The 27,494-nt window shown below is 39.2% G+C and overlaps 1 protein-coding gene across 1 annotated transcript in view; it reads left to right on the forward strand.

Moving 5' to 3' along the window:
• The window catches only part of Vps13D (vacuolar protein sorting 13D), a gene marked incomplete in the record, with an annotated part of 741,787 nt that overhangs the window by 383,892 nt on the left and 330,401 nt on the right, over positions 1 to 27,494 (forward strand). Inside the window, 1 exon segment of the mRNA XM_075308271.1 lies at positions 7,071 to 7,283. Within this exon segment, the coding sequence (XP_075164386.1) occupies positions 7,071 to 7,283 (213 nt within the window).

Here is a 27,494-nt window from a genome sequence, read left to right on the forward strand (position 1 = left end):
TCATTATGGGATGCGATGCGAATGCGCATCATAGTATTTGGGGAAGTAGTGATATTAATGCAAGGGGAGAGTCGCTAATAGAGTTTATTTTGCGTACTAATCTGGTAGTTTGCAACAAGGGAGATGCCCCAACCTTTGTCACTAAAAACAGGCAAGAGGTTTTGGACATCACCTTGGCCTCGCAAGAACTGAATGAAATGATATCTGAGTGGCATGTTTTAAGTGAACACAGCTTCTCAGATCATCGCTACATCAGTTTCAAATTTGATGTTCATATCACCAAGACCATATTTTCGCCAAATGTTAGGAAAGCTGACTGGAATAGGTATAGGGAATCGTTCAATATGATGATACCGGAAATAACAGAGACAAATATGAGAAATGTGCAAGATATCGAACACGCAGTGGAGCGGATTACTAAGGCCTTCAACATCTCACTGAAAGCTGCATGCCCTAGAGGAAAGCCAAGGGGGAAACATCGACCACCATGGTGGTCTACGGAATTACGTAATATGAGGAAATCCTGCAGGAAGCTCTTTAACAAGGCAAAGTCCACCAGAGCCCCTGAGGACTGGGACGCTTACAAGAGGAATCTGAGAGGATACAAGCGAGAACTGAGAAAGGCTCAGCATAACTCTTGGAATGACTACTGCAGCAGTATTGAGAATACGTCCGAGGCTTCCAGACTACGGAAGGTTCTAGCATCCACCAACTCCGCTCCAGGTTTCATTAAAACATCGGAGGGAAATTGGACAACGTCCAGTGAGGAGACGCTGGAGGTACTATTGGACACACATTTTCCTGGAAATCAGACGGTTGAACCATGTACTGGCGGTGCCACAGTTGCTCAGCGGTCGTTTCCTGTCGAGGAAATTGTATCGGAAACTAAAATAAGATGGGCGCTAAATAGCTTTGGACCATTCAAATCCCCCGGACCTGATGGAATTACTCCGGCGGAGTTACAAGCTGTAACTGACAAAATTATCCCCTGGTTGTCAGTGATATATAAAGGATGTATCAACTTATCATACATCCCAGGAAAGTGGAGGGAAACAAAAGTCGTTTTCATACCTAAAGCGGGAAAAGCCTCTCACTCGAGGGCGAAGGATTTCCGACCAATCAGCTTATCCTCATTCCTACTTAAGACTCTGGAGAGGATGATAGATATTTATCTTAGAACTAGCATCGATTCAAGGTTGTTCTCGAAAGGACAGCATGCATACTCGAAGGGCAGGTCTACTGAGACCGCACTACATGAACTAGTCAGCTTTATTGAAAGCTCACTATCTGTCAAAGAATACACAATCGTGGCGTTTCTAGACATCGAAGGGGCGTTCAATAATGTCCATCCGAGCTCGATATTAAATGGACTGACAACTCTGAATGTTGATCCATGTATACTTAGGCTGTTAGACGAACTGCTAATGAAGAGACGTATTTCAGCCACACTAGGACAAGCAAACATACAAAGGTATGTGAACAGAGGCACTCCCCAAGGAGGAGTTCTATCACCTCTTCTTTGGAATGTTGCTATAAATAGCCTTCTGGTTACTCTAGAAAAAGAAAGGATAAAAGTGGTGGCATACGCAGATGATGTGGCTCTGGCAGTCAGGGGAAAATTCCCATCCACAATCAGAGATATTATTCAGAGGGCCCTCCGGATGACTGTGAAATGGGCGAAAGACAATGGTCTTGGTAAATCCTGCAAAGACAGAATTAGTCATGTACTGCAACGATCGCAAAACTCCCACGGTTAGGCCTATTTCCTTAGGGGGTATTGAAATTCCCTTTGGTGAATGTGCAAAATACCTTGGCGTTATTTTGGACAGGAAGCTGAACTTTAAGCTTAATATTGAAGAAAGGGCGAGAAAGGCAACTGTAGCTTTGTACTCGTGCAAAAAGGCAATAGGAAAAAAGTGGGGACTGAAACCAAAAATTGTGCATTGGCTATACACGGCAGTGGTTAGACCTATAATGCTATATGGTGTTGTAGTCTGGTGGCCGGCACTTCAGAAACCGACTTGTTTAGATAAAGTTCAGCGTATGGCGTGTTTGTGTATTTCAGGTGCATTCAGCAAGACAGGAACAAATTCCCTTAATGTCGTGCTGCATCTATTGCCTTTAGACATTTTGGCCAAACAGTCAGCTGCAACAACGGCTGTGCGGTTGCGCGAACTATCGCTATGGTCGGAAAAAGGTTACGGTCACAGTTCTGTCCTCAAAATAATGCCAGATGTGCCTAACGTAGTGGATTACACTTTGGCGAGTCCACTTTTCGACAAGAAGTTTGAGACTCTAATCCCCAACAGTGAGGCGTGGTGCATACAGACCCCGGGGAATAAAGAATATATAGATTTCTACACTGATGGCTCCAAATTGGATGGACAAGTGGGGTTCGGAGTATATTCTAATGATCTGGAACTTCGAATAGCGAAAAGATTACCTAATCACTGTAGTGTTTTTCAGGCTGAAATATTAGCAATAAGAGAGGTGGCGAATTGGCTGAGAAGTAATGTTCCAAAAAATGTGGGTATTAATATATACTCAGACAGTCAACCTGCAATAAAATCCTTGGACTCTGTGTTCCTCAACTCGAAAACGGCCATCGACTGCCGCAAATCTCTCAATGAGATGGCTGAGCAGTACAATATTCACCTAATATGGGTGCCTGGCCATAGGAACATACCGGGGAACTGCGAAGCGGATGAGTTGGCAAGGCTAGGGACTACCTTACATATTCCAGGGGAACTAGAATTTGTTGGTATGCCCCTAGCTACCTGCAAGCTCATGCTACGTGAGAAGGCTGTTATGATGGCAAATGTTCGATGGGAGAATTGCAAGGGTTGTAACGACACCAAGCAAATATGGCCCCATTTCAACTTAAACCGCACACTAGATATGCTAATGTTCTCGAGACGTCAGATATCACTCCTGATATCTGCTATAACGGGTCGCTGCCTGATAGGCGATTTTGCAAAAACTATTGGCGCGAAGTATAATGACTATTGTATGAGCTGTCATGATGCGGAGGAAAAAGAATCAATTAAACACCTCTTGTGTGAGTGTCCTGCATTTTGTGTAAAGCGCAAGCAACTTTTAGGAGTATATAGCTTCAGATTACTGGCGGATCTGGAAAACGTTAACTTAAGCAGTCTGCTACTGTTTTTGGAACAATCTGGTTGGTTCAACAAAGAAAAATAATCAAGAAGGTTCAGCGGTTAAAACTAGAAGTGCCCATATGTAATAGGTACTTTTAGTTAATGTGGTATCACAATGGACTGAATAGTCTAAGTGAGCCTGAATCTTAATCGGGCTGCCACTTTAACCTAACCTAACCTAACAGACAGACGGACATCGCTAAATCGACTCAGAATTTAATTCTAAGACGATCGGTATACTAAACGATGGGTCTCAGACTTTTCCTTCTTGGCGTTACATACAAATGCACAAACTTATTATACCCTGTACCACAGTAGTGGTGAAGGGTATAATAACATTTCCGTACAAAAATACCATTTTCTAATGGGTAAGTGTTTGTATATATTAAGTTAGATTTTTTATGGTTCTGTTGATTAAGAACTGAATATCGTTCTTAAGGTTATTTGGGACGCTGAATCCAAATCTGCACTTGGTTTGTTTCTATCTATCGCCGTTATGTTCAAATTTAATTCACTGTTCAAATTTAAGACTGTGGACTCTGTTCAATTACGCCAAGGGACAACATCCATCTATTTCTCCGCAAAGCAAATCTAAGTAAAATTCTGACTTCTTGGGCCATACAAAATCCGATATTACTCCATTATGGACCTAGAAGCCAGAGTTTTACTTAGATTTGCTTGAATTTTTGCATGAAGAGTTTTATTAGTAGTACAGTCAAGTGTGCAATTTGGTGGAAATCGGTTCAGATTTAGATAGCTAGATATACAATGCACTCGCGGTAACATGAACTAATTAAAACCAAGAGAGTTCACGTTAGCGAAATTTTTCACGTTAGCGAACTTCAGGGAATTTCAGAACAAAACATACCCATATTCGTGAGTTTTACACGTTATTATTGATATTATTAATATTAAAAACTTAATTTCAGGAGAAAATGAAAAATAAAGAGGTCGGAAAAATATCAGTAGGCATGGAATTATAAAGCAATTTAAAATAATAATTAAAATTCACGAAAAAAACACACTGGATCACTAAAAAATTCCGTAAGTGTATTTGAAATTGTGAATCTGACTTTAACGTCAAATTTCTTGTTATTCAGCGTTACGGAGTAGTTATTGTAAGAAAAAGCGTGTTCACGTTAGGCGGTGTTCACGTCATTGCGAGTGCACTATATATCTATTGTCCGATTTATACTTACATGACCACCGGAAACTAAATTTTCACTCTGAGACCACAGTTTCACCCCGATTTACTTGAAATTTTGCACAGGTAGCAGAAGAACAAGATTTAACATTCTAGCTATGGATGCCGTGTTTGGTTGAAATCGGTTCAGATTTAGATATAGCCCCCATAAATATCTTACGGCACATTTGCACTTATATGGCTCCCGAAGCCAGGATTTTTCCCTGATTTACTTCAAATTTTGCACATGGAGTATATTTGATGGTATCGTAAAGTGTACCAAGTTTGATTTAAGTCGGTTCAGATTTAGGTAACAAGTTGGCTGATAAGTCCCCGGTCTAACAAAGAAAAATACCTTTTTTGTCAAAATTCGTTTTTATTATTCAACATAGTTCCCTTCAAGAGGAACTACCTTCCAATTTTTTGATACCATTTTGGTAGTACTCCATCGGTTTTGCCTCAAAATAGGCCTCAGTTTCGGCGATCACCTCTTCAATGCAGCCAAATTTTTTCCCTGCGAGCATCCTTTTAAGGTCTGAGAACAAGAAAAAGTCGCTGGGGCCAGATCTGGAGAATATGGTGGGTGGGGAAGCAATGACTTGTGGCACGGTATGTTGTCAATGACTTGTGGCACGGTATGTTGTCTTGGTGGAATAACACTTTTTTCTTCTTCATATGGGGCCATTTTGCCGCGATTTCGACCTTCGAACGCACCAATAACGCCATATAATAGTCACTGTTGATGGTTTTTCCCTTCTCAAGATAATCGATAAAAATTATTCCATGCGCATCCCAAAAAAAACAGAGGCCATTAACATACTTTGCCAGCGGACTTTTGAGTCTTTCCACGCTTCGGAGACGGTTCACCGGTCGCTGTCCACTCAGCCGACTGTTGATTGGACTCAGGAGTGTAGTGATGGAGCCATGCTTCATCCATTGTCACATATCGACGGAAAAACTCGGGTGTATTACGAGTTAACAGCTGCAAACACCGCTCAGAATCATCAACACGTTGTTGTTTTTGGTCAAATGTTAGCTCGCGCGGCACCCATTTTGCACAGAGCTTCCGCATATCCAAATATTGATGAACGATATGATCAACACGTTCCTTTGATATCTTTAAGGCCTCGCTATCTCGATCAACTTCATTTTACGGTCATTCAAAATAATGTTGTGGATTTTCTTGATGTTTTCGTCGGTAACCACCTCTTTCGGGCGTCCACTGCGGTACCCGTCCTCCGTGCTCATTTCACCACGCTTGAATTTTGCATACCAATCAATTATTGTTGATTTCCCTGGGGCAGAGTCCGGGAATCTCATTATCAAGCCAAGTTTTTGCTTCCACCGTTTTTTTTCCTTCAGAAAACAGTATTTTATCAAAACACGAAATTCCATTTTTTCCATTTTTTTCACAATAACAAAAGTTGCTTCACCAAAGACGCTCTATCTCACAAACTAATTGACTAACAGACGTCAAATTTTGACACGAATCATTTGAAGGTTGGCACTATATAAATATAATATGCATTTAATACTAGCGATGCCATCTATGTGTCAGACCGGGGACTTATCAGCCAACCTGTTATGTTAAAAAAAACTGTTTTTTTGGTAATTTGCATATTTCTCAGCTGTTTGCCGGTAGGATGTTAAAACCTTTTAAGCTATACTACTTTATTTGGTGTTCTATAAGAAACAAACAAAAAATATTGAAAAATATATACAAAAAAATTTTACGACAGAAAAAATGTAGGTGCCCTATTCGAAAAAATGGTCAAAATTCTGTATTTTTTTTTTTGAAATTCTAAATTGTGGAGTTTACAAGTTTTAATCTAAAGCACATCGGTACACAATTTTGTCTCCTATATTCGTAGAATTTTGTAGGGATTGCAAGTAATAAAAGAAAACTAGGATCAGCCCAAAACCCGGACCCTGTAGGTTCAAACTACTGACCCCACTTTGTTAAAATTTTGCAAAAAAAAAAATTGATTGTGGGCCCATATCTCGCAACCCCTTTTTTAAGTGTTTTACTAGTTCTATCCAGCAAAGAAGAAACCATCGAAATCCGTTTATAATTGCGGATTTGACAGTTAAAACAAAATTTGATACCCCCGAGGTGACCAACTTTCAACAACTACAGGTCGGCCCGTGGAGCTACTAGGACTCACAAACTGGCAAACTTAGAGAAAAACACCTCAGCTTTCACACAAAAAAATTATGTTGTTATCTTCATCCCTTCAAAAGTTGCAGAATTATTTCCATAACCACTGTGCGACGCTGACGTTATGTGTCCAAGCATTATTCAAAGTTCGTGAAGGACACAATGAGTTCCGCATAGGGTGGAAGCTGGAATAAATATTTGAACAATATTTTTTAATAATAGTTACAGCATTTCTACCATTTGTTAAAATTTTTCTCTAAAGTCCAAAGGCATTGAGCCACAAATCATTTGTTAAATCGTTGGAGTCAGTCAACCTCATCTAATGGATGATCTCTAGTTCCTTAACCATTTTTAATTGTTGCATATTAGTCTATTTTCCTCTTACCAATTTACCTTTTTTAAATTTATTTTTAAAAACTTCTTCATTTATATTCTTGCTCAATTATATACACTTTCTGATATAGAGTAAATAACTTAAATATATTTGTTCTATTCTTGCTCATTTATAGACATTTTCTGATATAGAGTAAACAATTTAAATATATTTCATTTTATCATTAATTTTTTGCAGTGGTGTAAGAGTTTCGGTATAAACAAAGAAACAATCTTTCGTGATTTGAAAGCGGAGAAGTCGAAAATAAATTATGTCGTTGGAGTAAATATAAAACGAGGAAAAGGGGTTTATTTTAATACAACATTTATTACTCTCACCCCACGTTTTCAGCTGTACAATAGAACTAATATAGCATTGGAGTTCGCCCAGAAGTGTGATGTTATACATGAGGTAAGTTGTATAAATTGCTATTCATATTAAAGTATATAAAAACATGTTGTACGAGTATTATTTTCATTTGTGGCTGCAATTTTCTATATACTAGAGTTTAAATAAATTAAATAGAATAAGTTTGTTTGTATTGCAGTTCCGTTATGTTGTGAAGTTTATGGTGGCTTATATGTAATGCAACAAAGTAGGGTAGGTTAGGTTAGGTGGCCGCCCGATGTATCAGGCTCACTTATACTATTCAGTCCATTGTGATACCACATTGGTGAACTTCTCTCTTATCACTGAGTGCTGCCCGATTCCATGTTAAGCTCAATGACAAGGGACCTCTTTTTACAGCTGAGTCCGAACGGCGTTCCACATTGCAGTGAAACCACTTAGAGAAGCTTTGAAACCCTCAGAAATGTCACCAGTATTACTGAGGTGGCATAATCCACCGCCGAAAAACATTTTGGTGTTCGATCGAAGCAGGAATCGAACCCACGACCTTGTGTATGCAAGACGGGCATGCTAACCATTGCACCACGGTCGCTCCCTATATGTAATGCAACAAAGTAAATCGCTGTATATTTTTTGAATGATCTACATTTTTGAACTTCTTTGTGCCAAAAGTCGGGAGATGAAGTGAGAGACCTCCTTTTAAAGCAATTATTGGATGACGCGTGCTGAGTGTGATGGTGTTGAACCTTGTTGGAATGGGAATAGCTTGCGACCGACATTTTCCCGATAATATTCGGCATTTATTTTGATCCCACGGTCGATGAATACTAGCGTAAGGGCAACCATTGGCCTTTACAGCGGCCCACACCATTACCATCGGCGGCGTTTGAGTTCTGGTGGCTAATGGAAGTAACAAATTTTCACCTGAACTCTTTGGCAAGTAAACCCAATAATTTTATTTGCTCACAAACTGCTTAATTTGGAATGGCTTCTCATCGGAGAAAACCAAATTCGGTGACAGGTCACTTTGGTGCAAGCGACGTAAATCATTGGCACTTTCCAGTCTAACTATTTTAGGCATCGGTGAGCTTTTGCACTTTTAGGAACTTCAATTGATTTCAACTTCAATTACGTGGATACCTGCAAACCCTCCCGACCCTGAATCTATTGCAAATAGACGGAAACAATGCAATCCAGATCTTCCTGAACAGCTGATTGGAAGGTTGGCCGTTTGGATGAAGTGGATGGACCAAGGCGGCATGCAGTGTTTTCTTTCCTTATATCCAAATGAAGGTATATAAAAACGATCAGCTAAAGGATTCAAAAATGGACAAGCCTCTGTCTGAATCAGAAATAAGCAAATCTTCTTGTGACGATTGTTGCTAATCTCTATGGTCCTACGGATCTTCCAGATAAATCTTCACCAATGTAAGGCTGCTTGTGCTGCCTTAAAAGTTCTCCTGATGAAAGGGGACATAGATATAGTTCTTATTCAAGAACCATATGTTTATAGAAACGAAATATGTGAATTAAGTACTCCGGGGTCGAAACTATTGCAGTATACTGGTAATGATGTAAATCGAGGCTGTATAATTGCTAAAAATCTGCTTCCTTCAATGTGCAATGCAGGCACTGTCGTTGCCATTTTAGAAATAGCCAAATGCAAATATTGGGTATCTTCGGTCTATATGGGACATGAAAGGGAGATGCCTCCATGTGCCCTTAACACCTTAGTTGAGGAGTCATTGTAAACAAAGACAAAACTCATTATGGGATGCGACGCAAATGCGCATCATAGTATATGGGGAAGTGGTGACATTAATACAAGATAAGAGTCACTCCTAGAGTTTATTTTGCGTACTAATTTGGTAGTTTGCAATAAGGGAGATGTCCCAACCTTCGTCACTAAAAATAGGCAAGAGGTTTTGGACGTCACCTTGGTCTCGCAAGAACAAAATGAAATGCTATCTGAGTGGCAGTAAACATAGCTTCAAATTTGATGTTCATACCACCAAGACCATATATCCGCAAAATGTTAGGAAAGCTGATTGGAATAGGTATAGGGAATCGTTGAATATGATGATACCGGAAATACCAGAGACAAATATGAGCACTGTGCAAGATATCGAAAACGCAGCGAAGCGGATTACTAAGCCAAGGAGGAAAAATCGACCACCATGGTGTTCTACGGTGTTAAGTAATGTGAAGAAATCCTGCAGGAAGCTCTTTAATAAAGCAAAGTCCACCAGAGCTCCTGAGGATTGGGACGCTTACAGGAAGAATCTGAAAGGATACAAGCGAGAACTGAGAAAGGCTCAGCATAACTCTTGGAATGATTACTGCAGCAGTATTGATAATAAGTCCGAGGCTTCCAGACTACGGAAGGTACTAGCATCCACTAACTCCGCTCCAGGTTTCATTAAAACATCGGAGGGCAATTGGACAACGTCAGTGAGGAGACGCTGGAGGTACTATTGGACACACATTTTCCTGGAAAACAGACCGTTGAACCATGTTCGGGCGGTGCCACAGCGTTCATTTCCTATCGAGAAAATTGTATCGGAATCTAGTATAAAATGGGCGTTAAATAGATGTGGACCATTCAAGTCCCCCGGATCTGATGGAATTACTCCGGCGGAATTATAAGCAGTTACTGACAGAATTATCACCTGGTTGTCGGCGATATATAAAGGATGTATCAACTTAGCATATATTCCAGGAAAGTGGAGGGAAACAAAAGTCGTTTTCCTACCTAAAGCGGGAAAAGCCTTTCACTCGAATGCGAAGGATTTTCGATCAATCTGCTTATCCTCATTCCTACTTAAGACTCAGGAGAGGATGACAGATATTTGTATATATTATATTTAGAACTAGTGTCGACTCAAGTTTGCTCTCGAAACGACAGCATACATACTCGACGGACAGGTCTACTGAGATCGCATTACGTGAACTAGTCAGCTTCATTGAAAGCTCACTATCTGTCAATGAATACACAATCGTGGCGTTTCTAGACATCGAAGGGGCATTCAATAACGTCCATTCGAGCTCGATATTAAATGGACTGCCAACTCTGAATGTTGATCCAGGTATACTTAGGCTGCTAGACGACCTTCTAATGAAGAGACGTATTTCAGCCACACTAGGACAAGCAAACATACAAAGGTATGTGAACAGAGACACTCCCCAGGGAGGAGTTCAGTAAGACAAGAACAAATTCCCTTAATGTCATGCTGCATCCGTTGCCTTTAGACATTTTGGCCAAAAAGTCAGCTGCAACAACGGCTGTGCGGTTGCGCGAGTTATCGCTGCGGTCGGAAATAATGCCAGATGTGCCTAACTTTGGCGAGACCATTTTTCGGCAAAAAGTTTGAAAATCTAATTCCCAACTTGAGCCGTGGTGCACACCGGCCCCGGGAATAATCGATATAACAGGTTGGCTGATAAGTCCCCGGTCTAACAAAGAAAAACGCATTTTTTTTTGTAAAAATTCGTTTTGTTATTCAACATAGTTCCCTTCAAAGCGATAGGTTAGGTTAAAGTGGCAGCCCGATTAAAATTCAGGCTCACTTAGACTATTCAGTCCATTGTGATACCACATTAACTAAAAGTACCTATTACATATGGGCACTTCTAGTTTTAACCGTTGAACCTTCTCGATTATTTTCTTCTGTTGAACCAACCAGATTGTTCCAAAAACATTAGCAGACTACTTAAGTTAACGTTTTCCAGGTCCGCCAGTAATCTGAAGCAATATGCCCCTAAAATTTGCTTACGCCTTACACAAAATGCAGGACACTCACACAAGAGGTGTTTTATTGATTCCTTTTCCTCCGCATCATGACAGCTCATACAATAGTCATTATACTTCGCACCAATAGTTTTTGCAAAATCGCCTATCAGGCAGCGACCCGTTATAGCAGATATCAGGAGTGATATCTGGCGTCTCGAGAACACTAGCATATCTAGTGTGCGGTTTAAGTTTAAATAGGGCCATATTTGCTTGGTGTCGTTACAACACTTACAATTCTCCCATCGAACATTTGCCATCATGACAGCCTTCTCACGCAGTAAGAGCTTGCAGGTAGCCAGAGGCACACCAACAGATTCTAGTTCCCCTGGCATATGTAAGGTAGTTCCTAGCCTTGCTAGCTCATCTGCTTCGCAGTTCCCCGGTATGTTCCTGTGGCCAGGCACCCATATTAGGTGAATATTGTGCTGCTCAGCCATCTCATTGAGAGATTTGCGGCAGTCGATGGCCGTTTTCGAGTTGAGGAACACAGAGTCCAAGGATTTTATTGCAGGTTGACTGTCTGAGTATATATTAATGCCAATATTGCTTGGAGCATTACTTCTCAGCCAATTCACCACTTCTCTTATTGCTAATATTTCAGCCTGAAAAACACTACAGTGATCAGGTAATCTTCTCGCTATTCGAAGTTCCAGATCTTTAGAATATACTCTGAAACCCACTTGGCCATCCAATTTGGAGCCATCAGTGTAGAAATCTATATATCTTTTCTTCCCCGGGGTCCGTGTACACCACGCCTCACTGTTGGGAATTAGAGTCTCAAACTTTTTGTCGAAAAGTGGACTCGCCAAAGTGTAATCCAGTACGTTAGGCACATCTGGCATTATTTGAGGACCGAACTGTGACCGTAACTTTTATCCGACCACAGCGATAGCTCGCGCAACCGCACAGCCGTTGTTGCAGCTGACTGTTTGGCCAAAATGTCTAACGGCAATAGATGCAGTATGACATTAAGGGAGTTTGTTCTTGTCTTGCTGAATGCACCTGAGATACACAAGCACGCCATACGCTGAACTTTGTCTAAAATTGTCGGCTGGTGAAATGCCGGCCACCAGACTACAACACCATATAGCATTATAGGTCTAACCACTGCCGTGTATAGCCAATGTACAATTTTTGGTTTTAGTCCCCACTTTTTCCCTATTGCCTTTTTGCACGAGTACAAAGCTACCGTTGCTTTCCTCGCCCTTTCTTCAATATTAAGCTTAAAGTTCAGCTTCCATTCCAAAATAACGCTAAGGTATTTTGCACACTCCCTAAAGGGAATTTCAATACCCCCTAAGGAAATGGGCCTAACCGTGGGAGTTTTGCGATCTTTGCAGTACATGACTAGTTCTGTCTTTGCAGGATTTACCCCAAGACCATTATCTTTCGCCCATTTCTCAGTCATCCGGAGGGCTCTCTGTATAATATCTCTAACTGTTGATGGGAATTTTCCCCTGACTGCTAGCGCCACATCATCTGTGTATGCCACCACTTGTATCCTTTCTTTTTCTAGGGAAACCAGAAGGTCGTTTATAGCAACATTCCAAAGAGGTGATAGAACTCCTCCTTGAGTAGTACCTCTGTTCACATACCTTTGTATGTTTGCTTGTCCTAGTGTGGCTGAAATGCGTCTCTTCCTTAGAAGTTCGTCTAACAGCCTAAGTATACCTGGATCAACATTCAGAGTTGTCAGTCCATTTAATATCGAGCTCGGATGGACGTTATTGAACGCCCCTTCGATGTCTAGAAATGCCACGATTGTGTATTCTTTGACAGATAGTGAGCTTTCAATAAAGCTGACTAGTTCATGTAATGCGGTCTCAGTAGACCTGCCCTTCGAGTATGCATGTTGTCGTTTCGAGAGCAAACTTGAATCGACGCTAGTTCTAAGATAAGTATCTATCATCCTCTCCAGAGTCTTAAGTAGGAATGATGATAAGCTGATTGATCGGAAATCCTTCGCATTCGAGTGAGAGGCTTTTCCCGCTTTAGGTATGAAAACGACTTTTGATTCTCTCCACTTTCGTGGAATATATGCTAAGTTGATACATCCTATATATATCGCCGACAACCAGGGGATAATTCTGTCAGCCACCGCTTGTAACACCGCCGGAGTAATTCCATCAGGTCCGGGGAATTTGAATGATCCAAAGCTATTTAACGCCCATTTTATTCTAGATTCTGATACAAATTCCTCGATAGGAAACGACTGGCACCGCCAGTGCATGGTTCAACCGTCTGATTTCAGGGAAAATGTGTGTCCAATAGTACCTCCTCACTGGATGTTGTCCAATTGCCCTCCGATGTTTTAATGAAACCTGGAGCGGAGCTCGTGGATGCTAGCACCTTCCGTAGTCTGGAAGCCTCGGACGTATTCTCAATGCTGCTGCAGTAATCATTCCAAGAGTTATGCTGAGCCTTTCTCAATTCTCGCTTGTATCCTCTCAGATTCTTCTTGTAAGCGTCCCAATCCACAGGAACTCTGGTGGACTTTGCTTTGTTAAAGAGCTTCCTGCACGATTTCCTCATATTACCTAACTCCGTAGACCACCATGGTGGTCGATTTTTCCCCCTTGGCTTCCCTTTAGGGCATGCAGCTTTCAGTGAAATGTTGAAGGCCTTAGTAATCCTCTCCACTGCGGGTTCGATAACTTGCACAGTGCTCATATTTGTCTCTGGTATTTCCGGTATCATCATATTGAACGATTCCCTATACCTATTCCAGTCAGCTTTCCTAACATTTGGCGGAAATATGGTCTTGGTGATATGAACATCAAATTTGAAACTGATGTAGCGATGATCTGAGAAGCTGTGTTCACTTAAAACCTGCCACTCAGATATCATTTCATTCAGTTCTTGCGAGGCCAAGGTGATGTCCAAAACCTCTTGCCTGTTTTTAGTGACAAAGGTTGGGCATCTCCCTTGTTGCAAACTACCAGATTAGTACGCAAAATAAACTCTATTAGCGACTCTCCCCTTGCATTAGTATCACTACTTCCCCATATACTATGATGTGCATTCGCATCGCATCCCATAATGAGTTTCGTCTTTGTTTTCAGTGACTCCTCAACTAAGGTCTTAACGGCACATGGAGGCATCTCCCTGTCATGTCCCATATAGACCGAAGATACCCAATATTTGCATTTGGCTATTTCTAAATTGGCAACGACAGTGTCTGCATTGCACATTGAAGGAAGCAGAAACAAGTTAAGCTCGTTTTTAGCAATTATACAGGCTCGAATTACATCATTACCGGTATACTGCAATAGTTTGAATCCCGAAGTACTTAATTAACATATTTTGTTTTTATAAACATATGGTTCTTGAATAAGAACTATGTCTATGTCCACTTTCATCAGGAGAACTTTTAAGGCAGCACATGCAGCCTTACAATGATGAAGATTTATCTGGAGGATCCGTAGGACCATCGAGACTTTCAACAACCGTCACATCAGCCGCTTCAATCGAGTCATCAAGAATGTCCTCTTCAGAGATATCGGTGACTCTCGCAATAACCATAGGTTCAACTTTGGTGAGTTCTGAGGCAGTAGAAGCCTCCTCACGCATACGGTATCTATCCATGTCTTCAACTTTGGTATCTCCCTCGACTTCGTAAGAGGATCCGCTTACTTCTGATTCAGACAGAGGCTTGTCCATTTCTGAATCCTTTAGCTGATCGTTTTTATACACCTTCATTTGGATATACTGAAAGCCATAACATACACGGCTCTGAGACTTTGCTAGATGTGGCAAAGACTGACTGTTCAATATAAACACTGCATGCCGTCTTGGCCCATCCACTTCATCCAAACGGCCAACCTTCCAATCAGCTGTTGGAAGATCTGGATTGCATTGTTTCAGTCTATTTAAAATAGATTCAGGGTCTGGAGGGTTTGCAGGTATCCACGCGTGTGCTCTTGGTCTAGCCGGTATGCCTTTCTTCTCGACTAACTCTAAAGCAGCTCCTTCCCAAACTTCACCAATTAGTATCAGAGCAGCTTTAAAACATTCTATAGACCTCTGGTCCTCAAATGCGACTAGCTTAAATCGTCCTTGATACCAACCAGCCTCTTGGTGTCGAGCATCTGGACCGGGAAACTTTTCCAGCACCTGTGAGTAGACGACAGAAAGAGCATTCTCAATTTCCCCCCATTTTTGTTTTGGAACCACATCGTCCAATGCTCCTTTATTGATGATAGCCATCACAAGGCTGTCTTTAGCAACTGAGACAAACGATAGTTGATCCCTTTTGGAGGATGGCAGCTCATCCGGTGATCGTTCCCTTTTTCCAGCATCAAGAATTCCTTGAGCCCATTTTAAGGAATCGCTTTGTTTAGCCGACAACGTGCTTGGGTCGACTGATCCTAATTTCTTTAGGATAAACAAAGCATTTCTGCGTTCCTTGAATCTCTTTCGTGAGGGATTACCTCCTTTTGATGCCGTTACCTTGGAAGAGGTTCGACTTGTCAATTTGTCGCCACCTGTCGACCCGTCTACAGGTCGACTAATTGGGCCTAACTCTTGGTCATTGCCCAAATTGATAACTCCAGTCGATACCCGTCCACTGGGCCCTGAAGTTAGCAACCCAGTGGATGTCTTTGAATTTCTCTGCATGGTGGCCCACCACACTTGAAATTCGTAGTAGGTACTTATTACGATGATTTTATCCGCTATTAAAAAACTCGTCCGTTCCGTTCGACGGTTGAATAAAGAGTTCAAGAGCGATACAACGATTATAACGACCTTCCAATTTGATACCATTTTGGTAGTACTCCTTCGGTTTTGCCTCAAAATAGGCCTCAGTTTCGGCGATCGCCTCTTCATTGCAGCCAAATTTGTTCCCTGCGAACATTCTTTTGAGGTCTGAGAACAAGAAAAAGTCGCTGGGGGCCAGATCTGGAGAATACGGTGGGTGGGGAAGCAATGCGAAGCCCAATTCATGAATTGTTCTCAATAACTTGTGGCACGGTGCGTTGTCTTGGTGGAACAATACTTTTTTCTTCTTCATATGGGGCCGTTTTGCCGCGATTTCGACCTTCGAACGCTCCAATAACGCCATATAATAGTCACTGTTGATGGTTTTTCCCTTCTCAAGATAATCGATAAAAATTATTCCATGCGGATCCCAAAAAACAGAGGCCATTACTTTGCCAGCGGAATTTTGAGTCTTTCCACGCTTCGGAGACGGTTCACCGGTGGCTGTCCACTCAGCCGACTGTCGATTGGACTCAGGAGTGTAGTGATGGAGCCTTGTTTCATCCATTGTCACTTATCGACGGAAAAACTCGGGTGTATTACGAGTTAGCAGCTGCAAACACCGCTCAGAATCATCAACACGTTGTTGTTTTTGGTCAAATGTGAGCTCGCGCGGCACCCATTTTGCACAGAGCTTCCGCATATCCAAATATTGATGAATGATATGGCCAACATGTTCCTTTGATATCTTTAAGGCCTCTGCTATCTCTATCAACTTCATTTTACGGCCATTCAAAATCATTTTGTGGATTTTTTGATGTTTTCGTCGGTAACCACCTCTTTCGGGCGTCCACTGCGTTCACCGTCCTCCGTGCTCATTTCACCACGCTTGAATTTTGCATACCAATCAATTATTGCTGATTTCCCTGGGGCAGAGTCCGGAAACTCATTATCAAGCCAAGTGTTTTCATCCTCCGTATTTTTTCCCTTCAGAAAACAGTATTTTATCAAAACACGAAATTCCTTTTTTTCCATTTTTTCACAATAACAAAAGTTGCTTCACAAAAGACGCTCTATCTCACAACCTGATTGACTTACAGACGTCAAATTTTGACACGAATCATTTGAAGGATGGTACTATATAAAAATAATATGCATATAATACTAGCGACGCCATCTATGTGTCAGACCGGGGACTTATCAGCCAACCTATTATATTTTTCTACACTGATGTCTCCAAATTAGATGGACTCTGTATTCCTTAACTCGAAAACGGCCATTGACTGCAGCAAATCTCTCAATGCGTTGGCTGAGTAGCACAATATTGACCTAATATTGGTGCCTGGCCATAGGAACATACCGGAGAACTGCGAAGCGGATGAGTTAGCAAGGCTAGGGACTACTTTATATACTCCAGGGGAACTAGAATCTGTTGGTATGCCCCTGGCTACCTGCAAGCTCATGCTGCATGAGAAGGCTGTTATGATGGCATTTTGGTTCGTCCAAAGAAATCGGAACGTGAGTCAAAATATTCAGACAAAGAAAATTAAAAAAAAAAACAGTGGAAAATATATAAAAATTACAACTGGATCTTCTAAAAAATACCGAAAGGGCACTACTCCCCAGCAAAAAAATGGAAGTTCCTCCAAAGGCACAACTTTAAAAGCACTTCCAGAAGATGCACTCCCAATGATGTTTTTTATTTTAACTACCCGGGAACTACTTTTAATGGATAATTCTAACTTTTTTTCAAATAGGTTAAAAGCAGAGTAAGAATTCATAGAGTGGTACAAATCGTGCAAATTTTGCTTGTTGCTCTCAAGGCAAAAACACTGCTGTTTGTTTTAAATGTCTATTCTCTTGGTCCGAATGTCTATTCTCTTTACTCCGGATACGCAATTTAATATTCAAATTATATAATATTTAGACTTAAGCATATCACATTTTTGGCGAAGCCTTGCTAACATGTCAAGCGCGTAGCCAAAACAAATGAACACATAACAGTTTTCCGAAACAACATAAATCAGTTTCACAGAAATTGCTATCTTTTGATTCTCTCGCTGTGTTATGTTGATATCTTTCGTCAACCCTCTCGATTTCCGTTTCTATTTATTTCTCTATACTCTCTCTCTGTATCCCTGAATAAAATATCACAACATATATATGTTTACTCCAAATTTGTACATTTATATAGGTGTACATTCACACATTATTATTTTCATGAAACATTCTTGTCCCAAACATAGTATATTCTAACATATTAACATATGTGTCCCAAACATTTAATGCTAGTTTAGGAACATTATATTTTTGCACATAAATATATTGTGTTTAAAAAAATGTGCCCGAAACATATTTTGTTTATAGTGGAACATATGAAAAACATATTTTTCTAACAGTGTAGGAAAAACAGGTACACGATTTTCCAGACCATTCAATTGTCTCAAATTCTATGATTTAAATAACAGAACACGTTTGCGGCATTTGAGAACCATTTAAATGCTTATTGCCAGCGTACATGTTTATCGGCTAGAAAATTCTTTTCACAAAGACAAAATACATGATTTTCGCCAGAATTACATGCTCTAGATAAACATTAAATGGATGCGGTAAACATGTCAAAATGTGTTTTTTTGCACCGGTGATCACATCTGACATTTAGGCAAAAATCATTTTTTGGAGGGATTGTGTTTTTCTAAAATTACAAGCAAGGGATAGCAGACATATTTTTATTTTACAAATATGGGGATTTTTTTTCTATTTCCGCAGTTTACTAAAATTTTACAGTAAATAACACATTCGTTTAGCACTTCAGATATTTAAAGACCCAAAATGATGGTAAAAGTTTAATGTCCACAACCATTATTGGGTTGTTGATGCCAAGTTTAATTCTTAGAAAAGCATCGTTTAATTGTAGCAGATAGGACTGCGGGAGCCTTTTCAGTCTAGCTACAGTCGGGTGGGGGGTTCGTGTTCTCCTCTACAAAACTAATTTCCCATTACACAATTAATTATTATAGACTCCCTTTTTTTTGGTTCTATTGTAACTAAAAATGGGTCATTCGCAAATTGAATAAAAATATAAAAAGAAACCTAACCTTAATTTGGTATTTATGGTGCCGAATTTAAAAGTTATTCCTCTCTGGTGTTATTGGAAGAAAACATCGAAAGTTTTTTACAGCCCCATGGCTGGAACGTATATTAAAATTCAAAATCTTTCAATTGACAAAGAATTCATTTCCGTAAATACTAGCCTTACATAAGAATATAATTCAATTTTTCGGTATAATACGATTTGTATAAATGTAAGAAATCATTTTTGTAATAAAAAAAACGATATATGATCATAGAAAATGAATTTTGTACATATTTAGCAATTTTCAAACAAACAAACGATATTAATTATATGTGGATGTTGAAAATTCAACCAATGAATCTTTTACATATATGGCCACCTTTGCAAATTAAAATATCAAAAAAATACCAAATATTACAACAACAAAACAAAACATCTCATCTGTGGTTTTTACTACGTGTGTTTTTTCCACCTTGCTTTTACATATATCATTGTTCCAATAGAAGAGTATTTACGAGAGTGGCAGAATGGAGGTTAGCTGAGAGTGAGTGTTATACGTATGAATGAAACATTTTCTTGTTGTTGTTTTGTATTGTTGGAGTTCAGAAAAAGAGTAGCGTAGTAAAACTAAAGCAAAAACAAACGATGTGTGATATCACTTTCAGCAAATTCCATTGAAAACCCACTATCGTATACACTCAAAAAAATTGTATAGAGCAAAAAACCTTTTCAAAGTATTTTCTCAATAACACTATATAGAACTTTATATAAAAACTTACCGGCTGATCGGGATCATGTTGAAGGCCTTCCCACGATGCGATGCAGCTGCTATATAATTTAATAATTATCCAAATTTGTTCTTGCTCTGAATGTGATTCTTGATCTTGTGCTTATAATTATATATGTAAAACCATATTCGAGATTCTTGTTGTTGAAATTATTTACCACATTTTAATAAATTTAATTTCCTATGAATTTAAAGAAGTAAATTTGCAATTATTCTAGTTTAAAGATTATTCATATGAAAACGTAACTTATTTATTTCTCCATCTTGTGTAGAATGGATTTTTCCTCAAGGAGTGGAAATGTTGATGTGTTGTGAATAGTTCAGAGACTCTTTTATGAAATTTCGGCTACCAAAACAATTTCCTAGAGTTGATGTTCGCCTAATACCGAAAGCTCTGTCGCAACTTGCAATATCTGACAAATATTTTTGCCTCACACGGGACGAATGGTAATGGGATTCTCCAAATGCAATTGTCCTTAAATCTTGCTCCTGGTATGCCACTTGTAACAATATTTTTCCTTTGGTGGAATTAGAGCTCCAATAAAAAATAAGTGTGGCGAAGAATTTTCAAAAAACCTGGAGGCCAAGAGGCACCAATGTTTTCCTGCCCTAACCTCCGGGACACGTGGAGTACCAGCCAATAGGAACAATTGTTGATTCGGAAGCCTCAAGATCTATTCTCTTTGGCGTGTAAGGATTATAAACAAGTTGGTGGCAGCGTTTTCTACACTCAGTTTTATAGAAATCTTTAGCACAACGTGCTTTCTAAAAGAAAATCAATTTTAATAAAAAAGTCTATTCCACAAATAATGCACTTTTACCTGTGATTGTAAAAATATTTCGAAATAATTATGTGCGTTTAAAAATGAGTACAATATTGTAAGGAAAGTGTTGCCCGATTACAATTATAATTTAAATTTTAATTTTGTCAATTTGGTTAAAGTGATTTCTTCGCAGTTGATAATAGGAAGGAAGTATTAAAATTGGTTGATGTTTGACAAAGGTCAACTCAGACCGCTTCTATGCTTGAGAGCAAAACGTCAAAAAACTATGAAAATAATAGTGTTGCCACTGCCCACATTAGTGTGAACAATCACCAATACCAAGGGAACTTTTGTGAAAGTTAGCTGGTATGAATGTTTAGAGAAATAATGCCGAAATTTATAATCGGATATGATTAAAAATTTTTTTGCAGGCTGTGAAATACTCTGAACTTTGTGGGTAAAATAGGCCCGTAGAAAATTTCAGCAAGAAACCAAATATAAAACAAATGTTTAAAGAAAAAATATAACACTTGTTATTATTATTTTTCTTTTATAGTGATTGCTGGGAAGCACAAAAATCACAGAAGGATTCTGACCAATATTTTTATAACACTGACTGTCGAGAAAAGAAAAAGAGAATGCATTCGAACAAAAACAATTATTATTTACAACGCAAAACAAAATATTGTTTGTATTGTTCAAACATATTATGTTTCACCTTAGGTAGTAAAAAATTTTAATGAAATTTTCTTTGTGGCGCCAATTGGTTACTTCCATTATTTTACGTGCAGCATGCTCTCTAGGTCTCTCTTTCTAAACACATATATGTTTATAGGCTATTTCCAAATTAATATATGTTTGCATCTAAGCATATTATATTTACAAACATTTTATGTCCCAAACATAATATGTTCTAACATATTAACATATATGTCCCAAACATGTTATGCTAGTTTATGAACATTATATGCTTGCACTCAAAAATATTGTTTTAAACTAATTAAGTTCCAAACATATAATTTTTACACCCAAACATATGAAAAACAGTCTTGTTCGTCCGTGTGGTAGGCTGAACATTGCATTGGTAATCTTCATTTTAATTTCTTGACAAAATTCGATGAGCTTGTCGCCTCTTTCATTTCTATCTCCTAGACCATATCTTCCTTTTACTCCTGCAACCACACTGAAAGAAGAGTTTTCTTTTCTGAGGAACGAAACTTTAGACAAACAAAATTTTCTTTTAACACTACAAAATTTTCTTTAATGTCAAATGAAAAAGATTAGAGGCAATCGGGTTATTTGCTCTTAATGAAAATACTCTCTAATAAAGGGAAATTTCGTTCCGTAAGAAGTATTTTTTCGTTGAGTGTACGACACTTCCTATTTTCGCATTGAAATCGCCTTGGATTATGGGTATTTCATGAGGTTTTGTTATTTTAATAAGTTCATCGTCTTCAGTATAAAAAGTTTCAAAGTTTGTCATTACTTTTGTCTCCAGAAGGGGCATAGACTTGGACTATATTAACGTTGACTGGTTTTGATGATATTTTTATCATCATAGGTTAAGTTGTTAGGTGCACGCAGAGAAGAAACATGATTGTCACAATCATATTCGAAGAGCAAAATAATATGATAGAAGCTATTTTTGCGGCGACCATGTAACATTTTAACCTGCAACCATGTTGGCTCAGTGAACATGGTTCTAAGAAAAATATAATTGTCTTCATCTAAAATGTTATTATATTGATAAAAAGAATTTTGTTTGAATGGAAAAACAATGGTCACGATTTCAAATGTTGTGGTATTCATTAAAAACGTTATTCTCCTAGTTAAAAGAACATGGTCACAACCTAAAATGTTTTGATCTTTATGAAAAAATTTTTTCATCGTCGAAAAAGGACGCCACTTGAGAAAAGAAAACACAAAATTAACTTTATTTATTTGTTTTTATTTATTTATAAACTAATTCATTGTTTATTTGTATTTATAATGCCGTTCAAGCAAACATCATATATTTTTACACACTCTGTTTTATTTCAATGTCAACAATAAGTAATTATTCCATATTTACATCGTGCCTATCAAATGTACAAACGCAGACATCATGTAACTGCAAATAAAAATAAATGATGCATATAGCAAAATGCAGAACATATTTTCAATTACACTTTCCTTTTTTGTGTTCACATAAACCCACGTGTCACTTCTGAATAAATAAATTAACACAAAACACAGTACATCCGTATTCTCCGTCCATTCCAAGAAACAACGAACACACGACTGACGCGCAAAATGAAAATCGTGTGTACCTGCTCAATGTTTTTATAAAATTCTTTTCACTGCAAAAAAATTAAAAATGTAAATGGTCACGAAAACAATGTACATGGTCTTTATGGCCATTTAATGGTTCTAGACTTGTCTATACGTAACCTATGCAAATACTTTTTTCCCTGCAATAAAGTAAAAAAAATTGAATGGTCAGGTACATGATTTTCCTGACCATGTAATGGTCTCAAATTCTATCATTTAAATGATAGAACATGTTTGCGGTATTTGAGAACCATTCAAATGCTTATTGCCACCATACATTTTTCTCCGCTCGAAAACTATTTTTACAAAGATAAAATACATGGTTTTCGCGGCAATTACATGCTCTAGATAAGCATTGAATGAATGCGGCAACCATGTCCAAACATGGTTTTTCTGTGCGTGTGGCAGCCCGATGTATCAGGCTCACTTAGACTATGCAGTCCATTGTGGTACCATATTGGTGAACTTCTCTCTTATCACTGAGTCCTGCCCGATTCCATGTTAAGCTTAATGACGAGGGACCTCATTTTTATAGCCGAGTCCGAACGGCGTTCCACATTGCAGTGAATCCACTTAGAGAAGCTTTGAAACCCTCAGGAATGTCACCAGCAGTACTGAGGTGGGATAATCCACCGCTGAAAAACATTTTGGTGTTCGGTCGAAGCAGGAATCGAACCCACGACCTTGCGTATGCAAGGCGAGCGTGCTAACCAACCACTGTGGCTCCCTTTTATCATCATAGTTCTGTCAGATTTTGGAATGAATGCGATAACACTTTTGGCTATATGATCTTTCACAATAACACCAACACCGTTCCGATTATTCCTGTTGGAATTCCCTGAAAAATATATGTTGGCATTTTATTACGAAAGCTCCTGCATTTGCCCACCAGGTTTCGCACACTCCCAGTATGTCCATATTTCAGCTATGGTATTGCTCAGCTTGCCTGCTTCATATAAACTTAGGATATTCCATGTGTTTTTTTTTGTTTGGTTTTTCCTCCGGGGACTCTTAGCACCCTCGTGATACCTTAGACTGAGAGCTGTGTGTTTTGTTGCTATATGCTATATGGTTTTCAAGGGATAATTACATCAGTGGTTTTCCGTTGACTTCTGATGGGTTCTAAGGCAGCTTCCACCCACTGTGGAAACAGGCACTGCTACCGTTTGGTCCGCCAGAGGTATTTGATTTCCTTCTTACCACCCATATCTGGGAAGCATTCCCGTATCCACCACCTTGGGACACGTCCTCTAGGGATTACAGGCTCCCCGAAGATTTGGGACATTACATTTTCTTAAATATAATATCTCTGCATGCAAGCATATATTAATTTCGAAATCGTATAGGCATATATATATTTTCAAACGTCAGAAAGAGAATAGAGAAAAAGATAAACATGGCAACGGAGATAGATAAGGAAAGACGTATGTTGACGATTCTCTCATCATGAGGGCAAACGGTGCTCTACTTGAGAGACATATTTTGTTATGGCCAAATGTGCTTGCATTCCTATTGCTATGTACGTGAACGAAGCTCCCCGAAAATTTGAAATGTTCAAGTCGTTGTGTATGGAGAAACGAAGAGAGATCGACAAAGATAATAGATATATACAAGAAAATTAAAATTTGCATTATTCTTTTCTTCGTGTAGCATCAAAACAAACAGAGTCAGGCTGTGATTAAGTCGAAAATTTCCGACCAAGATAAGCAATAAAATAGAGGAGAGCATTAAAATTTATAATGAGATTTATTAAAAAAATAAAGTGCAGTGTTTTTGTCGGAGGTTCAAACTAGGGGTTGTATCAGTTGTATGATATATAACAAATCAGATACAATTTCATTGAATTTACAATATTTTTAATGAGGTGTATTTAACCCATATTTATTTTTCGGTTTTTTCTTATTAATAAATAGTGCAGTTAGAAAAAAAACAAATGTATGTCCTCAAAAAATCGCTTCTAACATATGTCCACGACATATTTTGCAAGAAGCATATTTCCGAAACATTATGAAAAAAACAATTAGACAAAAATGTGGTAAAAACTAAAGGAAAAGAGAGAAGCCAAAATCATTTTTAGGAGTTGAATCCGAGACCGATGCACAGCAACATATGGTCAATAGGATTGCCATATCTAGAGAAAATATGTCCGAATGTATGATAAGTGATTAAACAATTGTATCCTAACTATTCTATTTGTTTTTAAAGTTTGAACTTTTGTTCCTCAGAAAATAAAACTCTTCGTTCAGAATGATCGTTATGAAGACATCCTACAAGTTTTATTTTTTAATCATCTTGATTTCCATACACTCCCATCTTTGTTTATTGGTCCCGTATATATATTGAATACTCAACCGTCGAACTGAACGGACGTGTGTTTTAATATTTGATCAATTTAATTGTCTTAATAAGTACCTGTTAGGAATTTCAAGTGTGGTGGTACACTTAGCCACCACCTTGCAGCGAAATTCAAAGTCATCCACTGGATCCAGTGGAAGGGTTTCGACTGAAGTTAAAAATTTGGGCAATGGCCAAGAGTTAAGCCCAATTAGTCGACTTGTAGACGAGTCTACAGGTGGCGACACTGTGGCAGGTCGAACCTTTTCTATGGTAACGACATAAAAAGGAGGTAATCCCTCACGAAAGAATTTTAAGGAAAGTAGAATTGCTTTGTTTATCGTAAAGAAATTAGGATCAGTCGACTCAAGCACGTTGTCGGCTAAGCAAAGCGATTCCTTAAAATGGGCTCAAGGAATCATTGAAGCTGGAAAAAGGGAACGATCGCCGGATGAGCTGCCATCTTCCAAATGGGATCAAAGATCTTTGCCTCAGTTGCAAAAGACAGCCTTATGATGGCTATCACAAACAAAGGAGCATTGGACAGTATGGGTCCAATGCAGCAATAGGAGGAAACTGACAACGCGATGTCTTGTGTCTACCCACAGGTGCCCGGACCAAGTCCTCGACGGAAAGACGCTGGATGGACGATTTATGTTAATCGCATATGCGAACCAGGTCTATGGTCTTTAAAGCTGCTTAGTCGAAAAAAAAATACATACCGGCTAAATCTAGAGCACATGCATGGATACTGCAAACCCTCCTGATCCTAAGTCAATATTAAACAGACTAAAGAAATCTAAACCAGATCTTCCAACCGACGATTGGAAGGTTGGCCGTTTGGATAAGGTGGATGACCAAGACGACATGCGGTGATTATATTGAACATTGAGTCGTTGCCACATCTAGCCCACACCCAAGGCCGTGTCAGTTACGCCTTTCATCATATGCATATAAAGGTATACAAAATCGATCAGCCAAAGGATTCCGAACGGACAAACCTGCGTTAGAGTCAGAAGTGAAAAGATCTCCTTGTGAAGCCGAAAGAGACATAAAAACTGCATACATTGACGAACATCGTATGCGGGAAGTTTCTACAGCCTCAAATCTCACCAAGCTGAACCGAGGGTCATTCCGAGAGTCCCCGAGATATGTGGATAGGAAGTTCTTGACGGCTCAATCAATCATCGTAACGGCTGATGTGACGGTGATTGAAAATTTGGGTGATTCTACGGTTCCTCCAGATAAATCTTCACCATTGTAAGGAAAGTCCTCCTGATGAATGGGGACATAGATGTGGTTCTTATTCAAAAACCATATGTATATAAGAACAAGATCAGTGAATTCAGAACTCCGGGTTTAAAACTGTTGCACAATACCGGTAAAGATATCAATCGAGCATGTATAATTGCCAAAAATGAAATAAACTTATTTCTGCTTCCTTCATTGAGCAATGCAGACACTGTCGTAGCCAGTCTAGAAATAATCACTGAAAACAAAGACAAAACCCGTTATGGGATGTGATGCAAATGCACATCATAGTATTTGGGGAAGTAGTGATACTAATGCAAGAGGAGAACCACTAATTCGCAATAAGGGAGATGCACCAACCTTCGTCACAAAAATATAGGAAAGGATTTTTGGACGTCACATTGGTCTCTCCGGAACGGAATGATAAGATATCAGAGTGTCAAGTTTTACATCAGTTTCAAATTGGTTGTTCGTACTTCCATATTTCCGCCAAATGTGGGAAAAGCTGATTGGAATATGTATAGTGATACGTTCGGTATGGCGATACTAGAAATACCAGCGATAAATATAAGCACTGGAGCGAATTTCAAAGACTTTCAACATCTCACTGAAAGCTGCATGCCCTAGAGGAAAGCCAAGGGGGAAAATCGACCGCCATGGTGGTCTACGGAGTTAAGTAGTATGAGGAAATCCTGCAAGAAGTTCTTTAACAAAACTAGGTCCACCAGAGCTCCGGAGGATTGGGACGTTTACAAAATGAATCTGAGAGGATATAAGCGAGAACTGAGAAGGGCTCAGTATAACTCTTGGAATGATTATTGTAGCAGTATTTAGAATACGTCCGAGGCTTCCAGACTAAGGAAGGCACTAGCATCCAGGTTTCATTAACATCGGAGGGCAACTGGACAACGTCCAGTGAGGAGACGCTGGAGGTACTATTTGACATACATATTCCTGGAAAGCAGACGGTTGAAATATGTTCACAGAGGTTCAGCGGTCATTTCCTATCAAGGAAATTGTATCGGAATCTAGAATAAAATGGGCTTTAAATAGTTTTGGACCATTCAAATCCCCCGGACCTGATGGAATTGCTCCGGCGGAGTTACAAGCAGTGACTGACTGAATTCCAGGAAAGTGGAGGGAAAAAAAGTTGTTTTCATACCTAAAGCGGGAAAAGCCTCTCACTCGAGTGCGAAGGATTTCCGACCAACGAGCTTATCCTCATTCCTTCTTAAGACTCTGGAGAGAATGATAGATATTTATC

This window comes from Haematobia irritans, chromosome 4, assembly GCF_050003625.1.
Source record: "Haematobia irritans isolate KBUSLIRL chromosome 4, ASM5000362v1, whole genome shotgun sequence".
In the NCBI taxonomy this organism is placed as follows: domain Eukaryota; kingdom Metazoa; phylum Arthropoda; class Insecta; order Diptera; family Muscidae; genus Haematobia; species Haematobia irritans.